The following is a 22,433-nucleotide window of genomic DNA, read 5'->3' on the forward strand; positions in this document are numbered from 1 at the left end:
GCCCCAAACTACTGTATATTTTGTCTAAACCGGCTCTAGTCAACAGAATTCTAATCTATAGAGGTAATAAAATAATTTAAGCTGTAGATCATGGACGTCTTCAATGTTGATATTATTTGGGGCGGGTATCATCTTTACTGCTGCTAGAATGATGGGTTACATCGTAGAGCATTGCTGTGTCGCATAAATAATTAGAATAATTCATTAATAGAAGCCATAATTTTTATGTTTAGTATTGATACCAAATATATTATCTAAAAATCATGTTCAGGTACAAAAAGTCATAAATTATTCAATAAATAAGGTTGGCCATTTTAAGAAAATGAAGACTGAACGTCAGGTAATGTACATGAACTGTAACCAAAAATAAATAAATAAATAATAGCAGCAGGCAAAAATACAAACAGGCCGACAGATTGGTTTGAACTAAAAATGCTATCTCGTTTCAAAATCGACCCTAATACTGTATACTTCTTGCGCTTGTAATGCTCGTCACTGCCCAACAGTCTTATTCCACCTTTTCTATTGCCAAAATCAAAAAAAAGGTGCATTAATATATAATATATAATAAAGTAAATCACACTTTTTACCAAGGCCCAAAGCAAGTGACAGCGAATCTTACGTATAATGACATATGTCGTTCGTCCTTGTTATGCTGTAAACCCTGGATAGAATTTAGACACGAGTCGTCTTTAAATATAAAAGTAAAACTAAACTATAAGACGATGAGTGAGCACAAACAATCGTTTTTGATCCAGTGCGTCAGTCATCAACTTAGTTTGGCAAATGCACATTGCCATCAGGTTTACCATTATTATGCAACTGCCACATCGATTTTTTACTATCATGATCAGCATATATATATAATTGACTGTTACTGTCCTTGTGGTATAACCATTGGCGTGCACTTGCGATGCAAAAAGAATACAACTGTGTAGTGGAATTTTGAATTACTTCATCACAGGCGGCGGCCGCATTTGCTGCTGGTAGATTATTATTAACTTGGAGCTAGCGAATTCCACCGCGAGTGTTTTGCTCGAACTGTTCCAACAAATCCAAACGCCCGCTCTTATTTCTAAATTTTTAATATTCTTGATTCCCGACAGGCAAATGGTTACGGTTAACCTCAAGACAAAATCTCCCAAGACCAAAATCAATGACCTGCCGGCCTCATTGGAAGTTGAAACGTCAAAGTCTGTAGATGATCTTTCCGCGTCAATCAGCAAGGCCATTAAACTTGGACCGGAGCGATTGAGACTCACTTTGATTGATAATACTCTTCTTGTTGCCGGAAGCCCATTGGAAAAGTATGATTTACAGGAAAACTCCATTATATATGTCAAGGACTTGGGTGAGTTATCTGCATTTAATGGAAACTACGAAATCGTTACTAATGTCATCTTCAGGCAGACAAATAAGCTGGAGAACTGTTTTCTTCATTGAATATGTTGGTCCACTTTTAATTCATCCTATTTTCTTTTTTCTGCAGAAGCCTATTTATGGGAAATCGTTCGAGCACACTACCGAGCAGGAATTGGTTTATGTCTTGGTAATGCTTCACTTCATCAAGCGTGAACTTGAAACCGCGTTTGTTCATAAATTCTCAAACGGAACAATGCCAATTTTTAATATATTTAAAAATTCTGGTCATTACTGGATTTTATCTGGGTTTAATTTGGCATACTGGGTTTACTCTCCCGGTGCAAAACCATATTATTCAGATACCGCTTTAAAGATTCTTATTGCAGCCTGGATTTTCACACAAGTGTCGAATTTGATTACTCATCTCAATCTTGCATCTCTCCGGCCTGCCGGAAGCAAAGTTCGAGCTATTCCTTATGGGTATGGATTTAGCCTTGTGTCGGTTCCCAACTACTTTTTTGAGACTCTATCATGGTTAATTGTAACCATAGTTAGCCGCAGTGTCTCGTCTCTTATATTCCTGGTAGTAGGAACGACTACAATGTACATCTGGGCGATCAAGAAGCACAAAAGATACAGGAAGGAGTTCCCTAAAGATTATCCAAAGAATAGAAAGGCGATGTTTCCTTTTATTGCCTAAATGCTGAGCCGAATCAACAGCGTTATAGTATGTATTGTGTTAGACAGGCGATAGGCTATTGTTTTCTTGAATTGGATCTGGATTCATTGGCTCAATATTTGCTTTAAATACATATACGTGCATATATAATTGTATATTTAATATATCTTTCAATATAGTAAACCGTCCAATGTAATTGATTAATGACAGCTGACACATCAAGGGGCTTGTGTGCTCGAGCCGCTAAAGTTTTTTTAGAAGGCACCTGCAAATAAAAGAACGGTGTATACAAAGTCGATAGTCATTTACAAAAGGCAACTATTCCCAGCCTGCATATTTGCATAAATAATACTTTACGGAGAGATTTTTTTTTGGAGATTTGTGTCAAGTTACAAACACGAATCGTTCTTATTACATTACGCCATTTCATTATTTTAACGTACATGGCTGACGAAGAAAGATGGTAAACCCGGCAGATCATCAGGCACTGAAGGTAGGAATTGCGCATTTTTGATGGGTAAAAAAAAAAAACCACATTACGTTTGCAACGTTTTTTTTTTTTTTTCTATTACTAGTTGATTTATTTGTAGAGCTAGAATCTTTACTTATTATTTTGCTTAGGTTGAGTTAAACGTAACAAGCCAACAAAGAGCCAGGGATGAAATTGAGAATGAAAAGGAAATTGGTATGCCATTTACAATAAATACTTATTTAAGTCAAGCTACTGAAGTTGAATGATATAGCTGCGAAAGAAGTGCAGGAGGCCAATTCTGAACTTCTGGACATTGTCGGCCAACACGATAATCATCTGGATAAAATTTCTGCAATTCAACAGAAGTATAGCGAACTCTTTCAGGAAATGAAGCGTCACGAGCGTGAACATATTAAGGCCAAAAAGAGAGCAGAAGTTTTACTGGAAGAGAAAAGCCAGATTCGCAATGACTTTCAACGGGCTCAATCATTCAAGGAGAAACTTGAAAACTTGTGCCGTGAACTTCAGAAGGAAAATAAGCGACTGACGGTAAATACAGTTAAACCATTTTTACTTTGGGTACAGTCTAACCGGCATAGGAGCAATCAAAGAAAGAATCAGAGGCAACGGCTGAAATTAAACTTCGTCTCTGGCAAGAGTTCGAAGCAGAGTTCAACAGAATGACATCAACTACTCAGGCACGTATTGTGGCCAATAAATATCCCACGCTCGAAATTGACGATGGATCATTAAAGGGTCGATTGAAAACGTTTTTTGAACAGTATGCCGAACGAGAGGCTCTATTTACTTCCGTGCTTAAGGCAAAAGACTTGGAAGTTCAGGTTTATGTTGCTCGCCATGAAAAACAGCGAAAGATTGCGGATTCTGAAGCAGCAAAAGCTAGAATTTTGTTGGCTCAGGTATCTACGTTCCATCAGACAGAGAGCGAGTTGAGATCGCAACTCAATGTCTACGTTGAGAAATTTAGACAGGTTGAAGAAACCTTGAATAACTCGAATGATTTATTTCTCACATTTCGTAAGGAAATGGAACAGATGACTAAGAAAACGAAGAAACTCGAAAAGGAGAACAAAACCCTTACCAAAAAAACGGAAGTTATGAAAGGCAACATTATTGAAATGGCCGAGGAAGTGAGTAGGATGCAGGATTGTAATAATCAGTACTGACATTGGAAATAGCGAACGAAATACCTGAAAGATGCGGAAATCAACAAGAAGCGCATGACCAAGCTGGAAAGTCTTTGCCGTGCGCTTCAAGCGGAAAGGGTTGCGTTAGAGAGCAAAATTTCTGATCTTGAAGGAGAGCTTCACGATTCGTATGACGATGAGGACGATGGCGATTATGATGATGAGGATTATGACGAGGAAGACGAAGAAGAAAATGAACGAATTGATTCTCACACTGGTCAGGACGCCAACGGTTCACATGAGCTGGTCATTGACGAGGATGATTTTCCTTTTGATATGAAGAGTATCGAGGCTGCGCTAAAGCAATACGCGCCAGCGCATGCGAATTGTGATGAATCGTGTCCTATTCACAATGAAAACGCCCCGGGCCGGCAGGAATGGCTTCGCATATTAGACGAGCACAGACGCCAGATGAAGATGGATAGCATTGATTATAAAAAGCAGATGCAAAAGACCAAGCCTGGTTTACCAAATGCTGAATTTGCGTTGTGAATAGATCAATATAGTTGTAATGGTTTTTTTTTTGTCTTCCATTTCGATAGCAATCCGTTAAGCTATATCGTATTACTAATTGATTACTAATTTTACAATTAGTTGAACTGTAAATTAACGTACTATTAAAGTTACATTTACAGTAGTTACTTGAATCAATCACAACCGATCTAAATAATGACAGATCCTAAAAAAATCCTCTATAATCCTCACTTGGACGACATTTCGTCTGAGCAAGCTCTTCAGTATGAGAACGAATACTCGGCTCATAACTATCATCCTTTACCAGTAGTGTTTTCGCGTGCACAAGGCGCTCATGTTTGGGACCCTGAGGTGAGCAGCCGCGATGGTATACATAACCAAACTTTTAAACTCATCAGATTTACATAGGGAAGAGAGTATTTAGATTTTTTATCAGCCTACTCTGCGGTTAACCAGGGACATGCTCATCCCAAGATCGTCCAAGCCCTTGTCGATCAAGCAAAGAAGGTAACACTTTCCAGTCGCGCATTCTCCAATGACGTTTTCCCCAAGTACGCTAAATATGTTACTGAGGTACGCATAAGCAAAATACTTTCCCCAATGAATTTGTTATAATTAATTTTATAGTATTTTGGGTATGACATGGTGTTGCCGATGAACACCGGAGCAGAAGCAGTTGAGACTGGATTAAAATTAGCAAGAAAATGGGGATATCTGAAGAAGGGCATCCCTGAATCTGAGGCAATTATCTTAAGTGCTGCTGACAACTTTCATGGCAGAACTTTAGGTGTGATCTCAATGTCCACTGATCCTGAAGCTCGTGCTAATTATGGGCCATATTTGCAAAAAGTGGGTCCGGTTGTGCCTGGAACCAACAAATTGATACGCTTTAATAACGCTTCCGATCTTGAAGAAGCTTTCACAGCCGTTGGAGATAAGGTTGCAGCATTTTTGGTGGAGCCAATTCAAGGAGAAGCTGGCGTGATCGTTCCAACTGATGACTATTTTCCCAAAGTTGCAGAACTCTGCAAAAAGCATAACGTATTGTTAATATGTGATGAGATTCAAACTGGCATCGGTAGAACCGGGAAGATGCTGTGCATTGAACATTATGGCGTGCGCCCAGATATTGTTCTTCTGGGCAAGGCATTATCGGGAGGTATTCTACCTGTCAGTGCTGTTTTGTCGTCCAAGGAAATTATGCTCACCATTGAACCTGGGACTCATGGTTCAACTTTTGGAGGAAGTCCTTTGGCGAGTGCTGTGTCAATTGCTGCTCTACAGGTTTTGTTAGACGAAAATTTGACTGAGAGAGCTGCTGTTTTAGGTGAAAGATTTCGATCTGGTTTGAAGGACCTTGAAGGAGGCGCGGTAAAGGAGATTCGAGGAAAGGGTCTTCTGAACGCCGTTGTAATTGATAATTCAAAAACTAATGGCAGAACAGCTTGGGACCTTTGTGTCTTGCTAAAAGATCGTGGCTTGCTTGTAATCAGTCTTTTAAAACATTTAATTTAATGTACTAACAAGAATATTAGACTAAGCCAACTCATGAAAATATTATACGACTTGCACCTCCATTGGTTATATCGGAAAGCGATCTGGACAAAGGCATTCAGATTATCAAAGACGTACTTTGCGATTTGCCCAATGCACCAATTGAGAATCATTAACCTTTCAAATTGAGTACAAAATTTCATTAACTGTATATATTATCTCTCTCTCTATGTATATCTATTTTTGTGTTAAGGGAACAGTACTATCGTACAACCAACATTTAAGTTTTGTTTTGGCGGAATTCAACGTACATTATTATTTTGTTACTTCAATATATAGCATGCCACGGATTGAACGTTGTAGAATGCAAAAGAGACATGATGAGCTCACCAAATTTTACCCGCTAATAAATTTGTTGAAGTGTGCGGTGTGGCGCAAGATATATTTATTTTTAAGTCTAATTTATGAAACGCGTCTCCCAGCCAGCACAAAGCGAAGCTTTAGAGAATGATTTAGCACTTATGTACAAGTTATTTGAACAACAACTGTGACGTTATATATATATGTATATATGTATATAAACCAATTGAGTTTTAAAATTACTCTTCGATTTAAAAAGAAGTTTTTGGAATTGTTTTTTTACATCAATTGCATTTTTTGACTTTCCTTTGTCTTTGTCGCTTTTGTTAGTGTTTACTTCCTCTATTATTTTTTAGGGGAGCAGTCTAGTCATTTTCACTGCTTTTTGATTTCACTTTCCATTGAACTTAGCAACGATGTCTTTTCCTAATTCAACTTTTGCTGGTAGTTTTTGGACAAAGGATTATTCAACTGGTTAGTAAAGTTTATGTGATTTATATACTCTGGCTTTAACGAAATTACGCAATAGGCCTCAACGTTCTTTACGGAAAGCTGTATCAGGGCTGTGTGGAGAATGCAGAATTTGTTCACCTATTTAAATCACGATCAGATGCTGAAGAGACGTATGGGATTAAACTTGTTGAAACCGCACGACATTCTTCTCCAAAGCCAACCGGGTTTGGACGTGACGAGGGAGCAAGCCTTAAGAAATCATACGAAGGAATAACAGAAAAATTGGTTGAAAATGGTGAAGCTCACATTAAGATTTCTCAAAATATTAAGCAAATGGTTGTTTATCCGTTTTCCAAATGGGCGATTGAGCATGAAAGAAGAGTAACTTATTCTCATGAAGATGCACTGTCAAAGGTCAGAACTGTCGAAAAACTAAAAAATGAGGTATTTAAATATCGCGGAATTTATGTCAATAAGTTTAGATTGGTTGAAAACTTTGAAAGCGAACAAAGCCTTGCTTTCCCTGAACCATCTCGGTCGGTGCAAACGAACGAAAACTCAACCCCTTTCGGACTTCACAAAACTGATACATTACAGTCTGAAATTACTACCGATAGTTCTAAGGATGATGAAGACGATATCAAAAATGAATTTTTAGTTGAAATTGGCGGGAAAGAATTCAATAAGGAACAGCTAAGCCAATTTTTGGGAGACGCGTTGGACGCGATTCCACAGGCTGATTCAAGAGTACCAATCTTGGGAACTTATCACAACACATCCTCTGGTGACGCAATTGTTGCATGGACAATTCGAAATAAGCATGCCCAAAATTTGGCACAGGCCGAGCAAATAGGTCAAGACTTGGTAGATGGCGGGTTTCTGAGGTTGGTTGGCTCCGTCGGCAGTACGTTTGCCAACAGCTCCGTGTTAAAGTACCAATGGAGAAAAAAAGCATTTCTTATTTCAGGTAAATTAGTAGAAGAGGCTACAAAGGAAATTAATTTTGGGGATTATTTTGGAGGTCTAGTAAGCGCAGCTACGGGAAATTCGAGTGTTATAAAAGATGAAAATCCACTACAGCGCCTTCAAAAAGAGGTCAATTTTGCTGATGAAAGATATAAAGATTCTATTAAGCGTCTTGATTTAGCTCGGTGTCAGTTAGAAGAAACAATTTTTCAGCATTTTAAAAACATGGAAAGATATGAATATGAAAGACTTCAGCAAGTGAAATCGTCCATCCTTGTTTTTTCTGCTGCTGTATCTAATGTGATCCCAAGCATGCAGGCAGCTGTGGATAGCATCATGCTCTATCACGAAACTGTTTCACCTGCAAAGGATATTCGCTATATGCTGGAGAGTTACCGAACTGGTCCTTTTGTGCCTCAGACGGAAGTGTATGAGAGTTACTTTATGTCTAATAATCAGCAGACATTTGGAGTAAGCTTAGAAGTTAGAGCACGGGAGGATGGCAAAAAGGTGCCGTTCGTGATTGCTGCAATCTTAAGTTATCTTGACGAGCAATATCCTGAGCTACAAGATGACAAATATAGGCAAGACATTTGGTTGCGCGATGTTTCTATCCGTAATGTTCATGATCTTCGAAGCGAGATCAATACCGGGAAGCCATTTCGCAGAGAGATTTTGGAACGATTTGATACTCCAGTTGTTGCTGGAGCGTTGAAATTATATTTACTTGAATTGAAGGAGTCATTAGTTGATCCAAAACTTTACGACTTAATTAAGGCTTATTATGGCAGCCGATCAAGCGATGGCGATGAATGCGAACTTTCCAAGGAAGCCATTATCGAGCCAATCACAAAGATTTTGGCTCAGTTGCCAATATACAACGTGGCTACTCTGGATGCAATTATTTCTCATCTCACAAGATTAATGGACGTAACATCTGCAGAAGAAGAATACATCACTAAACTTGCGCATGAGTTTTCAAGATGTGAGATGATTCCGATAATTGTTGTAGATGAACTGATTCTAACTATAATAATATAGTAATTTTACGTCCCCGGGTTGAAAGTGCTCTTACGGTCACCGATCGGCATGGATATAGATTGATTCGTGATCTATTCAAGTATAAGGATCAGATATTTTATAATTTAAAACGGTCGACATCTACAACTTCGAGAAGTAGAGCAATATCAACAGACGAGAGTAATCGGCGGCTTCATGTCGAGGAACGAAATAAAGCCGTGCTGAGAAACCGTGCACCATCCCCTGCACCAAGAGGGCGGGATTTGTCTCCTGCCCCGTCAGGAAATGGCTATTCGGGTATTCCCCTGGTTTTGACTCCGTCTTCACGCAAGCGACAGACGAATACGCCCAATGCTAGCCCTATAATAAGAAGAGAAGACGGGGGGTTTTCCAGTGGTACTTCTCATTCGACCTCGCCAGTTCGTCGCGGTCACGCGAAATCTAATAGCAGCATGACAGTCCCAATAATTGTGGAGCCATTGGAGCGCAAGTTAAATGATGATGACTTCCAAGACGGTGATAACGAGAATGTAGCCGGGGCCAAGGATGATATCGCTGTTAATGAAGGTGGAACTGATTACGAGGAATCAATTGCATCTCGAAGAACCAGTTTACAGAGTAGGAATTTAGTGGGCGAGACTAGCGAAGAAGAAACTGAAGTTGAAAAAGCCACATCACGGTTTGCAGGCGTACAGCTGGTCGATCAGCCTATGGATGACAGTTTCTAGACGTTATAAAATCTATCGATATGTAATATAATTTGCCTTGAGGTTTCTTGTATGAATTTGACGTCATTTGTCAAAAATTAAAGGTCACGTGAAAACCTTGAATGCGTATTCTATGACGTCAGAAAGAAGGTGGTTAAGCTGCATAGGGTCGGATGAAATCTCAATTTATTTCGAAATTTTGATTAATGCTCTCAAAAATACAATAAAGCTTTTATTTTAGTTATTGGTAATTTAGTATATTTTGATTACGTTTACTTGCAATGTCTGTCAGTCATTTACCTCTGAAAGTGAAAAAGTTTGAGAAAATTGGAACTCTCGTTGATGGTGCGGTCAATTGATGATGATTCGTGTACTATAAGAGCTGATTAATAAAATATTTACAGTCAACGGACACAAATATGTCCGTGATATCGGTTGTTCTTCGACTCTTAGAGGTGTCCCGTTTTGGCTTTTTGGTGACACTTTCCCGTTCAATTCACGAGGACAAATGATTGGATTGTTAACCTCGACCGGAGCAATGGGAAATCCTGTCGATCCAGTTAAAAGCAAATATTTGGAAGTTGATGGAGAAGGCCGACCAAAACAATTTATTCCCTTTATTGAAGAGGAATATCGATTTAACAAAGAGCACGTATCTGGTGGCCAAAAGCGGTATTTGATCTGGTCTTTCTCCCCCATCGTTGAAGTTGAGCCCGGCGAGTATGAGTTGACTGATATTATGAGTCAAGGTCAGTTAATTTTAACCACATCTTTAGGGGTTGGATTTTTTTTTACAAGGGCCGAACACAAAGCCAAAACCTTGCAGATAACCTTGATTTTGGAGTTGATGTTGCTCGGGTTTCCATGACTCCGGATCGCGAAGTCACTGTTTCTCGACCCCTCAATAAATCTCTATTTGATAAGGTATAGAGACTATATACATAAATAATATGTTTGTTGTGTTGATCTAATAATCGTATTAGGATGAAGTGCAATGGGGATCTTGGGACGCACTAGTGGTCGATCAATTTATTTACATGTACGGCACCCAAGCTGGTCATGTATATGTAGCCCGAGTTCCCAAGGTTAATCCTCTTAATAAATCAGCTTATGAATATTGGGGTAATGGGAAATGGTCTCGGGATTCGTCTTCAAAGACTGGGCTGTTTTGGCGATTGCAGTCAGGAAGCGTGTTTTGGTCAAAGTTTTATAAAAGCTTTATTATGGTAGGGTGCACGATGTGGGCCGACAACAAGATAATTATGCGATCAGCCCCTAGACCAGAAGGACCCTGGACGAATGATACTTTATTGAAACAATTGGATCCGCCCGCCAAAGGTTTTAACTACTGCATGAATGCTCATCCATGGGCATTTCCAGATTCAAACGGTGGAGAACTTTTAGTCTCATGGTCGGATCAAGGAAGTGGATTTGTTGAATTGGCCAAGGTGACTTGGGAAGGCTATCAAGGTGCGTATTCTAATCCTCCAGGGCATGTTGGTGGGCCTTCAGTCGGTCAACCTCCATCGTTTGTTTCACATCCGTATGCCGGGTACGCGTACCCACAACCACCACCGACACAATATAATTATTCGCAACAACAGAATTATTACCAACAGCCTCCTCCGCAGCAATTTTATTCGCCTCCTCCACCTCCTGCTCCTGGAGCACAATATAATTCTGAACATTTAAGCGGTCATATTAATTCCCAACAAAGTGGTGGACAAGCAAGTGGAGGACCGACACCGCCATCAGTGCCATTTTGGAGCAAACCATTTTGGAAAAAATTTGGCTAAATTTTATATTAGGTTAAATTATTGAAAAATGATTTTGATGCTGTTCTATTTTTCATGATCACATACTATATTTTTTCTTTTCTTTTTAGAATAATTTTTTAGAAATACTTTTTATAGACTATGACGTCGCCTTTACGGCGATTGTCGTCATGTATATGACTATTAAACAAGCGCTGTACTTCAATGTATGAATTTCCAACAAACCCTTTGAAAGTGTTCTCTAATGCGCCAAATATTACTATATGTGAAGGCCAGTTGAATTTGAAACGTGAGATATCGTTTTCAGATGATTCATTTAATGCCGGAAAATGAGTGTTCAAAAAGAGAAACGGGTCATCGTAAAATTGATCAGCTTCGTCCCGGTAAGCACTAATGTCCACGCTGGACCGTGGTGGCTCACAAGTTAAAAACCATGCTGAAATATCGCTGCGATGAATATGGCTCATCCACGGCGTGGAATGACAAGGCATAAGAAATCCAACACTGCTTATCTCTGGCGTTCGTCTAATATACGTTGTGACATCGATTACTCCGCGTTGATGAACAAAGCTTGCATAAATTGTCAACGGCAGATTGATGACCAGTAAGGCAAAGACAAATGCCCATCTCAGTCGTGGCCACTGAAATATTCGCAGTTTCTTAATAGACAGCGCGCTTAATACGTGAAAAATTGGGAGTAAGGGAAAAATAAACCGAACTTCCTTATGTGAAACAACTGAATAAATGACAACCACGAATATGGATGCGCGTGCAAGTACTGACCGCCGAGCAAGATACAGTCCATGGAAAAAAAAGGGCGTTTGCACAGTTAGCAGTTGAGGTATGGCTTCTATCAAGTAATAGAGCTTTCTATTTGCACCGTAAAATAAAGACAGTGACTCGACTAAATTGAACTTGATAAAGTTTAAAACCGGGAACGTCACTTCTCCGTAATACCAAATGTCGACAAGTGCGTTGGCCAAAAACACGACAGAACTATAAAAGAAAAACTGTTAAATAAAAATAAAAGTAAAGTCGTACACCAATTCATACCCTATGGCAATCGCCGTGAAAATTGGAGCAAGGGCTTTTAAGCGGACTACTAATTCCATTCCAAGGTATGCCCATATCAATGCATTGGTTGGTCGTAGTACACATGCAATTGCTGCCAGTGCCAGTGCCTTCGCAACATTCCTGACTGGTAAATAGTTGCAAATATGGCAAGGAACTATAAAACTCACTTAATGTTTATTGAGATCTCAGCTGTCTTAATTGGCCAATATCGAAGGCCAGTAATAAGAAGAGTCATTTCTAATGAATTTGAAAAAGTTCTGCATGAAACAAAAAAATTAAATGCCGACGTCACTGTTATAATTGTTGATATTTGACTTATTTCGTAGCCATAGTTTTGTTTGGAAAACAATATGACTTGATAGTCCGCAATGGCAGCGAATATAGCCTGGAGTACTTTTGGTCCATGGATCTTGCACGGTTGTTAGTCGAGATATAACATGAAGTGCTATTTTCCTTGGACTTACCAACCCAGTCTCGCCTAGTCTTAATAATTCATTGATCTTATAGATGGCGGCAAATAGTAATGGATGAGCTATGCTTCTAAGTCCATCCCTCCATTCCCAGGTAAGGTAACCATACCCGTAGACAAGTCTGTGCGCCGGCTCTAATGCCTGCCAGAACTCATCGGGTTGGAAATAGGTCCGCAATGATAACGCATTAAATAGTCGAAATGACAGTAAAGTTAGAAACAGTGGAGTCGTTGTGTGCATGTTGATAACGCTTTCAATTAAAAATGAGCATATTGGCAATAAATGCTCCTCGATATTGTCGAATATATTGCTTATTATTTTCTGCTTCGCGGAAAATGAAAAATTAGAATTAGTTGATGTAATTAAATAACGACTTGAACGTCATAACTCTACGCTTAAAAAAAAAAGACACTAGTTTTATTATATGTCATCTGAAAAAATAGCCAGATTGAAAGTATAAACGCAATCAGTAATGACAGAATCTACAGAACAAATAATTACTCGCCATCGCAAAGAATCTAGGGATCTGGTAGCTACTATTACCAACTTGAAAAAAACAGTCACGAAGGGAGAAAAGAAAAAAAAAAAAGAAATTAATGCTCAATGTGAGCTATTGGAACGAGAACTTGCTGAGCGACATGCTGCTGAATTAAAGGTAATTAAAAAACAAACAAAATGACTTCGTCCATTGCCATCTCAGTAAAGCTAATTAGCACCAGGCCGTCGCAAATAGCAATCTTACTACGAATGACCCGGAGGGAAACGAAGAAGAAGAAGAAGAAGAAGAAGAAGAAGAAGAAGAAGAAGAAGAAGAAGAAGAAGATGATGATGATGATGAGGAGTTTTCACCAGAAAAACTTTTGGAGCAGTTATCTTTGACGATCGAAAGCGAGCCCACAGGCAACAAGATACCAGACACTGAGCAGACGCAACAATTACAACGGCAAGAAGCGCAACCAAAGAAGAAAAACAGACAACAAGCGAGAAAGGAAAAGAAGAAAGCCGCATTAGATGCTTTATCAGCAGAGGCAGAATTGGAAGCATCTAAAATACCAGATCGGAGAAAGATCGAACTTGAGAATATCAGAGCGCTGGCAGACAAGTTAAAACTACAAGAGAAAGACGTGAGCTTTTGTTTCAATTTCCAACATTAAAGGATCAATACTAACACAAAGAAAAAAAAAAAACTAGATCATACCAGACGGGCACTGTTTATTTGCCGCTATTGGAGATCAACTACAAATCCGACATAACATTGCCAAATCGGTGGCCGAACTGCGACACCTGGCCGCTGATCACATTCGATCAGATCCAGACACGTTTGCGCCATTTTTATTTGACGAAACTACATTGACTATACGTGAACTCGAACCGTATTGTGATGAACTTGAAAGCACGTCGATATGGGGCGGCGACATGGAAATTTTGGCCCTGGCAAAAAAGTTTGACTGCCCGATAGCAGTTGTCATGAGCGGCCGTTCCAAGCTCGAGATGAACGAGGACGGCCAAAAGCCCAAGCTATGGCTGGCATATTACAAACACAGCTATGGACTTGGAGAGCACTACAACTCTCTTAGAGACAAATTAGAGACAAAGTAATATTTAAAATTTAAAAGTGTAATAACAATTGACTAATGGTCTAAAACAAGTACAATTCTAATGTAACAAAAGCAAATCACGTGATGCAGAATGGCTAAAAAAACCCTACTCCAAAAAAATTGGTGTTTGGAGGCCTTCAAAACAAATCTCGATCCGTCCCCCCTGAAGTCGATTAATAGTTTAGTTTTCCAAATCTTTCTTAAAGTCTAAGATTTTTTGATATTTTTGTATAATATATCTTGTTCAAGGAAGATGACGACGGTAAGTGGAGTTGGATGATATCAGGTTATGCGGCCGGTGGCCATGGCCGAGAATGGGAACATTATGGCTGATTTGAAAGCAGACTGCAAACGGTACATCTCCGCAAATTATCACGACGGCGGACAAGTCGAGAATTTTATGTGTTGCTGATATCAGAGGTAAGTGATTATTTTCATATGTTTTTTTTTCTGGAAAAGAACGCAGAGGTGCGTGCGTGCCGTCGACTGGGAGGAAAAAAAAAACGGTTGGTTATGACAAAGTGCTAACTGTCGTGTTTGATAGGCCAGTTAACTATTCTGAATCAATTGGCCAAAACTCACAATGCGTCTTACATTATCCATACTGGTGATTTTGGATTTTACGACGTCGACAGTGTTCAAAAAATTAGTGAAAGGTTAGCAGTAATTACAATGAAGAATTCAAAGGTTTAATTTCAAATTGCTAACATCATATATGAAAGGACTCTCCGCCATGTTGCCCAGTATTCACCGCTACTGGAAAATCCATCATTGCCAAAAGACATCTCATCTCTGCGTCAATACTTATTGACTCATCCAATTTCTCAGCTTCATCAGTTTTTATCTGGCGAATTTAAACTAGACGTGCCTGTATACACAGTTCACGGCGCGTGCGAGGATGTCTCCGTATTGGAAAAATTCAGATCAGCAGAGTATAAGGTGCCAAACCTATTTATTGTCGATGAACACTCAAGTCGCAGTATCGACACTGGAAACGGAGTCAAGTTCCGGTTACTGGGTCTTGGTGGTGCACTGGTCATCCACAAGCTTTTTGACAATGGATCAGGCCGAACGACGATTGCCGGTGGCAGTGGTACCACGTGGACGACGCTATTGCAAATCGGAGAACTTATTGACACGGCAGCACGTGTGTTTGACGAGTCGGAAACTAGAATTTTCATATCACATGCGTCACCAGCAAGAGAAGGCATATTGGCTCAGCTTGCGCTGGCACTTAATGCTGATTTTTCAGTTTCTGGCGGTCTTCACTTTCGGTACGGATGCAGTTATAATGAATTCGCGGTTAACCCAACGCATGATTATTTCCGTGGCAAGCTCGCAGGTGCTCGCGCACAATTTATGGACGTGTGGGATATCGTGAAGGGAGAAGTTGAGCCTGCTATTGCTCATAATCCGACCCAGAAACAATTGATCAACAATGCGTTGGCGGTTATTGAAAGGATGCCTAAAAGCGCGCAGAATTCTCCTGATCATGAAAAGGAAGAAATTAATAATATTGGCTTCCGCAACATGTGGCATTTTAATCTTACCGATGCTTCATACGGCAGCTTAGTGCTGGACGTAAAAGATGGCAAAATTGGAGTTGAGACCAAATCAGAAGGTTTCGACTTTAAATACCGACGACATCTAGGCGATGATGCTTCTAAGCCAGGCACAACTAGACCTGTTGCTACTAATGCCGTTCCTACAGCTGCGCCTAGAAAACAATCATTACCAGCCAATGGTACTTCGTCACATACAGCGGAACCTCCTATTGGACCCAAAGCGGAAGAAATCAAGAAAGAAGTTCGGACATCCGAACCAAAACCCGATCAAGTGCCACCATTTATTGGTCAAGCCGAGAAAACTTCAGCAACTGAAGGAGAAGCCCAGCCAATAGTAAGCACGGCACCGGCACCTCCTGCACCGGCACCGGCACCAGAAGAAGGTGAAAAAGAAAAGGAGCCAAGCGTGCGGGAACCAAAGCGACCAGGCTTATGGGTTGCACGGGCAGATTATTCCGAGGACACGTTAAGGTCATATTTTGCCCAAGTTGATCAACCGAACATCACGTCCGTCCTGATCAAGACCTCACTGGGAGGCAAGAAATTTGCACACGTTTACTTCGACACGGTTGAGAATTCACTTGCCGCGCTTGACCGGGTTGACTCGTCAAAACTTGGCAGGGTCACTGTTCTTAACGAGGGCCCGATTCATTCCGGCAAGCCTTTCGGAGCTAGCCGTGGCACTTGGCGTTACGGACCAGGTGGTGAACTTGATGGTTCCAGGCGCGATTCGATAAAAACTCGAGTCAGTGGCGGACGTGGTACTATAGCGCGTGGCAGAGGACGGGGAAGAGGCGGCCCGCCAATCCCGACGACGAGTGGTGAAGCACATGGGGACCGGTCAGCGTCTGCAAGTACTAGTCCTGCAAGTACTAGTACAGCACCAGCACCAGCATCTTCTTCCTCTTAATTTTTTTAAAAAAAAAAAAAGATTTAAAATTTGTTTCCAAAAAAAAAAAAGTAAATCCCAACTGGGGTGATGACATTTGCATGATATATAATGAAACAGTATATATAAAGTGTCCTCTGTATGTTATACAAATAAAAATAAATTTTTTTTTCTTAAACCTATCAATCTGGCTCCAATTAAATAGTCATTGCCATGCACGTCAACATATAATTAATAATCATCTATAAATACATTTATTTTTCTATATAATTTACAAAACAAAAAATAAAAAACCCAACTTTATCCCCAAAAAAAAAAAAAGATCATGCCTGGTTTGTAGCTGCAGAATTTGTCTTGCTCTTGTTACCGCCTCTGCCACGACCGTTTGACCCTCGTCCGCGACCAGAATGGCTTCTGCCTTTACCAGCATGATGAGGATGAGCATGAGGGTTATTTTTGTTACCATCACGCTTATCATGCCGTCGTGTAGATGATGATGCTGATGATTCAATTTTATTGGCCTGCTGTTGTTGCTGATCATCCAAGTTGAACATATGCAATTCCGACTGCACCCGCATGCTCTCGGCTTGCCACCATGATTCAAATTCTTCCTCGGCTTGTAACTCTTGGAAACTTTTTTTCGGCGGCGCAGATTTTTCTGTCACCATGATTTGTTCGATTCGTTGTTGCTCCATGATGTCTGCCAACGTCCATTGCAGACCTGGCACCATAGTGGCAGTAGCCGTAAAAGGGGATGACAAAGTTGAGACATTATCCGCACCAGTAAAGTTCGGCACCGGTGACGACTTACGAGAATTATTTACTAATGCCGCCGCCGCTACTACAACTGGTGGAGTTGATATCGTGGCCAGGGACGTTTTCCTCTGCCCTGGCGTCAACGTTGCAAACAGTGATGGCGATGACGACATTGACGATTTCGACACGGTCGCATACGTGGTTTGCGGACCGCCTGAAAAATTTTTTTCAACCGGGCTTGTCACGTCAGGCATGAATAACAACGACGAGCTGCTTTTGCGAGCGGATCCGCGATTGTTCGTTGTTGCAGTGGCCGTAAGCGTGGTTGTCGGGATTCCGGGTTTGTCGACTGGTGGCGTCTTGCTTTGCCATGCTGAACATGACGCAGCCTTGGCGTTGGCCTCGATGGCTGATTTCTCTAATTGTTGTTGTTGCTGTCGATATTTCTTGCGTTCCTTTTGTGACATCTTGACTTCCGCGTCGTCAAAAATGATGGCCGGCGACGAAATTTGCCGATTTTGTTGATCTGGCGCAATAGTAGCAGACGAAGTTGCGGAAGGAGTTTTTGGCCATGATGAACCTGCGCTCACTAATGCTGGCGATTGCATGACAGTAAGCTTTTCAGATGCTCCAATGTTTTTGCTTGACCCTTGATTTCGCAAACCTAGAGAAATTCCAGATGCAACTTGTTCGTTGTTACGAGTAGGAGTCCATGACGATACTGACGATGACTGCGTAAGAGTGACCGACGACGTCTTTGGTAATAATTTAAAATCGATTGGCGTAATTTTCGGAGTGGTCGATACTGTTGCCCATGGGGACGATGACATGCTTTGCCGATGATTCCCACTGCCACCCGTAACTGGCATGCCAGAAGCCGGCGGTGTCTTGACAGGTGTCGCTAACCTGTTGCGACTCGAAACCGAGTTACCGTTTTCAAATGACGAAGAAGCTCCTGACATCTGCTGCGGTAACGGCCGACTTTTGCCTTTCACGATTTTGGTCCATTCGCCTTTATCAAGCATGACAGCGGCTTGCAGATCTTCATCGTCCATGTCAAAAATAAAGTCACCACCGCCAGAACCGCCGCGTGTACTGTTTTGGTCGTTGTTATTGCTATTAGCGTTGCCGTCTGCAGATCGTAACTGCAAGCACGGGCTTGGCATGGTGACCACGGTTGAACTTCGTCGTCGATTGCGGCGTGAACTTGGTAATGCTGTAGTTGCTGTCACCTGCGGTTCTGATGTATGCTTGCGATCGAAATTTCCGGATAACGAGGAAAGCAAATTGCCGTTGTTGGTATTTTGCCATATAGAACCATAACTAGATGAAAATGATGATGATAACGACGATGATGCATCAAAATTGTTGATTAGGCTTTCCAGTTCCTTACGTCGAGCTTCTCTAAGGGACGGGTTGCGTTCTTCCAGAGCTTCAAGTAAAATGCCAGATTTACTAAATGGCATCTTTTCGGTCTGCTTTTGTCGGACAACCTTTTCTAGTTCTTCAAGAAGGGTTTCATCCAACTCATTCAGATACCTTTGCCAAAAAAAAAAATTAGCACTAAAAAAATAATACAAAAAAAAAGGTTTTGGTGCAGTTTTGCGTACCCATCTTCTAGTGCGCATTCCAAATTCATGGTCAAATACTCTAATAATGATTTTTTTAATCCATCCGCATGGTAAGCATCAGCTTCCGTCAATAATCCAGCAGCATTGCGTACGTTGACTATTATAACAATTAGTAATAATGTTAATCAATCGGTCCTGAGTCGTCTTTCTTACCAAATGATCGTAATATAGATTGACAAACTTGAGTTAACTTGTCTGTCATGAGTTCGTTTGAGATTGAAAGAACATCCAAAACAAATTCCAAAAAACCAGCCAAATCTTCAGTCCATATTTGATCAAACAATTTGTCCACCGGTTTGCCATACATGTAATCCAAAACAATTTGAAAAACTGAAGACTGAACATGCTTCATGTCAACCGGTTTGCTCTCTCTGGGCAAGGAGATCTCGTAGTCTCCACTCAGCATGAATGATGGCTGCGGAGTAGCCCACCGCTGAGCGGTTAATGTGCTGAAGAAAGGTGACCTGGTTGATAAAATCGCAGAATGACATTTAACTTCTTCACCATTTTGCAATTGGATCGTCATGTCACACCACTCAGATGTTCGCGGATCCTTAACTGATTCCGTAATATCGGCAGCTAACAGGTCGGGTGAAGGCTGAGAGAAATACACGGCAGATGACAATTGCTTGATTTTAAGGATCGTGGCAATTTTAATTAATTCTTCTTTTGCTGCCAAATATGGCTTAGGCACGTTAGCTTTGCTGCCAAATCCCTCCCATACGGGGACAAGAAAATCAGTATACATAAAATATGTGAGGACAATGGTTGCAATTAAACCAATATTAGTAAACATCAGAATAGATTTCCCATTTTTCTCCACGTATTGAATACCGTCGACAGCAACCACATTGTCATCATTGTTAACCACGCCTGAAATCACGTTCATTAAAATTTCACTGCGCGAGGCGACAATAACCTTATGAGCTGGAATCAACAGATTTTCATATTCATGTGATGCAAGATATAAATCAAATTGTTCACCGCTCATTTCAAGGTCCTCAAACTGGTCATCCAATTCTTGCACATGATTCTGACTCTGCAGTAATTGCATCAAGTTTAGGCTTGACTTGGGTGGTCTTCTGGTTCTTGTTCGGTCTGACGTGGAGTCATCAGTCACAACCGACACGATGTCGTCATTTTCGTCATCCATGATTTCAATAAATGAAATTAAATTCTCGATATCATCTGAAAACGTCGTGTTATCGATCTGCACCGCTGGAGGTACAGAATCTGATCGAATAGCAGCATACGTCCCAAACAAGTTGCTACGCACGGCCACAACCCTGGTCAAGTGCGGCACACGTGAAAATTTAAATTCAGATAACTTGCCATGCTTGGTTTTCGAAATCGCACGTTTTGTGCGTCGCCACACGCTGCCAGCAGCGGTGCAAATAATAACCGAGTTGTCCTGACCAATGTCCAAATCCCGCACGGCTAAATACTTGCGACGCAAGGACCAAACATTATGAGGCTTGATTAACTTGGAAAGCGCGTTGGTCTTGGCAGATTGAATACTCTTGCCACTGAGTTGAAACGAATAGACATCACCTAGCGAGCTGAGGGCGTACACGGTATTGTTACCAGACACTACTTTCACAACCGTGTTCTTCTCATAACTTCCGCGAGGCCTGAACACTGAAAACGTATCCGCAAATCGTTCAAGCGGGAAAAAAACTTTAAAATGGCCACCGTTCATGTACACGATCACGTCGCCACTGCGCATCAAGCAGATGGTTGCGGTGTCAATCGCTGTCACCATGGCAACCTGTCCGGGCACTGAAGAGACCTTGCGCGGTGAGTATTCAATCGCTTGGTTATCCGATAACGGAAATCCGAGTTGGCCAACATTTTTGCCCCACATGAAAACATCAGTTTCAGTAAACGCAACCGAATGAATGTTTGAAGATGCGACTCCAATCACGAATTCTTTCTTAAGCCCGCCAGATATTCGTTTCGGGCTGGTTTGGATCGGTTCATCCTGTGGTCTTTTGGTCTCGACTATATAACCCAACTGGCCATGTTTGTTCGAACCCCATGAAAAGCAATCTCCAGAAGATGTTAGAACTATCGTATGATCCTGACCAACAGCTGCCTGAATTACTTGACCGCTACCAAACTTGGGCAAGTTTTGCAAAGTAAATTGCGTGCCATTTGTGGACAAGCCAAGCCGGCCCTTGTTCCCAAACCCACAGATGTAAACGTTATTGACAGAATCAGTAGTCAAAACAATGGTATGCAATTTGGACATTTGAACATCCTTTATGTGGATCTTTTTGAACTTATCAATGGCCACCGCATTTTCGTTGTGCGGGCGGTTAAAAAGAACAAGTTCCGGGTTTGCACGGTCGTCTCCGTCACTGAAACCCAAAGTATGATTTGCATTCGAACCGAACGTTAAAAGTTCCGATCCACCAATCAAGGGATCGAGAGCAAACGGATTAATGCATTCAATGGTTGAATTTAAAACATCAAACGGCGAGTTTCCTTCCCGGTCCTTAATCCTAATCGTATCCCGATTTTTAGCAATCAAAAGCCTGCTGATCGTCACGTTCCCAGCATATAGTGCCCTGTGAAGCGCGGTCCACCCACTTTCAAAGTCGGCAATCAACAGGTCTGTTCCAGAAAAGTTCAGTAATGCCCGCACAAAGTCAATCTTGTTTTGACTGCATGCCAGATGAAGCACGGTGCGACCAAATTCGTCAACACGGTTAATATCCTTGACCGATGCCACGCCATTACCACTACCACCATTACCATGGCCGCCATTACCGGCAATTGAGACTTGCAAAGATCGCTTAGTCGAGCCTATCACCGATCCACTTTCCAGAAAAGACACAAACTTGGCCAAATCATCTTGATAAAAATACTTAAACAGAAGCAAGCTCATGAATTGGTGATTCGGTTGTTTTTAATAAGGCAGACCCTGGTCTCAGACTTATCCTTCAATCTGCTGTGGTCGTACCCAATCAAAAAGAGTAAAATGTAAACAAAAAAAAAGACGAATGCAGAGAGTAAGCCCCGCACTTTAGAAACCGGTTCAGACAAGCAAAACGAAGAATTGAAAATGCTAGCAATTTACGCGTATCGATAAGCCGAAATATCAAGTTATATACGGCAAGCGATACACGTTTAGAAGTCTATTCTTGAAAGTTTCGAATTAAAGAATAGCCAGGTGCGACGTCCAAGTTTGAGCAAAAGTAAAGAGACACTTGGGAGCTTGATGCGTTAAATATAGAGTAGATCTGGCAAGCACAATGACGAAGCTTTGGAAAGATGCCGCAAGTAACACTATTTGTTCTAATTCCAGTGATTAAAATGAACTTTGTGATTTGCCTTGGAGATTTGACGGTTGTAGTGGAAGTAGCAAGTTATTCAAAAAAGAGGACATTCAAAAAATTGCTCCGGGGAAAGGAAAGATCCAACATTTAGCAATATTTGCTGTGTAAACGCATAACACCTGTACAACGAGAGTCCATT

The 22,433-nt window shown here is 41.0% G+C and overlaps 9 protein-coding genes across 9 annotated transcripts; 7 read left to right on the forward strand and 2 right to left on the reverse strand.

The window, feature by feature from the left end:
* The first annotated feature begins 635 nt into the window (after positions 1-635).
* V1514DRAFT_363289 (3-oxo-5-alpha-steroid 4-dehydrogenase-domain-containing protein) lies at positions 636-2,220 on the forward strand. Its single transcript, XM_066929762.1, has 2 exons — positions 636-1,351; positions 1,407-2,220. The coding sequence occupies exons 1-2, from the start codon at positions 1,111-1,113 to the stop codon at positions 2,060-2,062; spliced, it is 897 nt and encodes a 298-aa protein (XP_066783133.1). The 5' UTR covers positions 636-1,110; the 3' UTR covers positions 2,063-2,220.
* A 62-nt stretch (positions 2,221-2,282) lies between these two features.
* Positions 2,283-4,246, forward strand: V1514DRAFT_294236 (myosin-like coiled-coil protein-domain-containing protein). The gene is made up of 5 exons (XM_066925390.1): positions 2,283-2,534; positions 2,663-2,726; positions 2,785-3,062; positions 3,113-3,664; positions 3,713-4,246. The coding sequence occupies exons 1-5, from the start codon at positions 2,502-2,504 to the stop codon at positions 4,211-4,213; spliced, it is 1,428 nt and encodes a 475-aa protein (XP_066783134.1). The 5' UTR covers positions 2,283-2,501; the 3' UTR covers positions 4,214-4,246.
* A 123-nt stretch (positions 4,247-4,369) lies between these two features.
* V1514DRAFT_331424 (pyridoxal phosphate-dependent transferase) lies at positions 4,370-6,037 on the forward strand. The gene is made up of 4 exons (XM_066927680.1): positions 4,370-4,546; positions 4,604-4,768; positions 4,823-5,680; positions 5,731-6,037. The coding sequence occupies exons 1-4, from the start codon at positions 4,391-4,393 to the stop codon at positions 5,863-5,865; spliced, it is 1,314 nt and encodes a 437-aa protein (XP_066783135.1). The 5' UTR covers positions 4,370-4,390; the 3' UTR covers positions 5,866-6,037.
* Positions 6,038-6,176: 139 nt separating this feature from the next.
* On the forward strand, positions 6,177-9,379 carry V1514DRAFT_352456 (uncharacterized protein). The gene is made up of 3 exons (XM_066929497.1): positions 6,177-6,523; positions 6,579-8,453; positions 8,510-9,379. Exons 1-3 carry the CDS (start codon positions 6,466-6,468, stop codon positions 9,214-9,216), a joined length of 2,640 nt encoding a protein of 879 aa, XP_066783136.1. The 5' UTR covers positions 6,177-6,465; the 3' UTR covers positions 9,217-9,379.
* Positions 9,380-11,204, forward strand: V1514DRAFT_331430 (uncharacterized protein). The gene is made up of 4 exons (XM_066927681.1): positions 9,380-9,540; positions 9,600-9,915; positions 9,972-10,119; positions 10,179-11,204. Exons 1-4 carry the CDS (start codon positions 9,477-9,479, stop codon positions 10,989-10,991), a joined length of 1,341 nt encoding a protein of 446 aa, XP_066783137.1. The 5' UTR covers positions 9,380-9,476; the 3' UTR covers positions 10,992-11,204.
* Positions 11,090-12,754, reverse strand: V1514DRAFT_347649 (Alg9-like mannosyltransferase family-domain-containing protein; the record flags this gene model as incomplete). The annotated part of the gene is made up of 4 exons (XM_066929302.1): positions 11,090-11,966; positions 12,024-12,164; positions 12,212-12,453; positions 12,509-12,754. 4 exons carry the CDS (start codon positions 12,752-12,754, stop codon positions 11,090-11,092), a joined length of 1,506 nt encoding a protein of 501 aa, XP_066783138.1.
* A 57-nt stretch (positions 12,755-12,811) lies between these two features.
* On the forward strand, positions 12,812-14,180 carry V1514DRAFT_331436 (uncharacterized protein). The gene is made up of 3 exons (XM_066927682.1): positions 12,812-13,169; positions 13,234-13,638; positions 13,706-14,180. Exons 1-3 carry the CDS (start codon positions 12,987-12,989, stop codon positions 14,111-14,113), a joined length of 996 nt encoding a protein of 331 aa, XP_066783139.1. The 5' UTR covers positions 12,812-12,986; the 3' UTR covers positions 14,114-14,180.
* A 73-nt stretch (positions 14,181-14,253) lies between these two features.
* Positions 14,254-16,792, forward strand: V1514DRAFT_331439 (uncharacterized protein). Its single transcript, XM_066927683.1, has 4 exons — positions 14,254-14,374; positions 14,457-14,532; positions 14,657-14,768; positions 14,835-16,792. The coding sequence occupies exons 1-4, from the start codon at positions 14,366-14,368 to the stop codon at positions 16,585-16,587; spliced, it is 1,950 nt and encodes a 649-aa protein (XP_066783140.1). The 5' UTR covers positions 14,254-14,365; the 3' UTR covers positions 16,588-16,792.
* Positions 16,793-16,889: 97 nt separating this feature from the next.
* V1514DRAFT_342934 (uncharacterized protein) lies at positions 16,890-21,843 on the reverse strand (the record flags this gene model as incomplete). The annotated part of the gene is made up of 3 exons (XM_066929123.1): positions 16,890-18,861; positions 18,933-19,050; positions 19,107-21,843. 3 exons carry the CDS (start codon positions 21,841-21,843, stop codon positions 16,890-16,892), a joined length of 4,827 nt encoding a protein of 1,608 aa, XP_066783141.1.
* Positions 21,844-22,433: the final 590 nt, after the last annotated feature.

Source organism: Lipomyces japonicus, assembly GCF_038497905.1.
Source record: "Lipomyces japonicus strain CBS 7319 unplaced genomic scaffold V1514scaffold_21, whole genome shotgun sequence".
NCBI classification, from domain to species: domain Eukaryota; kingdom Fungi; phylum Ascomycota; class Lipomycetes; order Lipomycetales; family Lipomycetaceae; genus Lipomyces; species Lipomyces japonicus.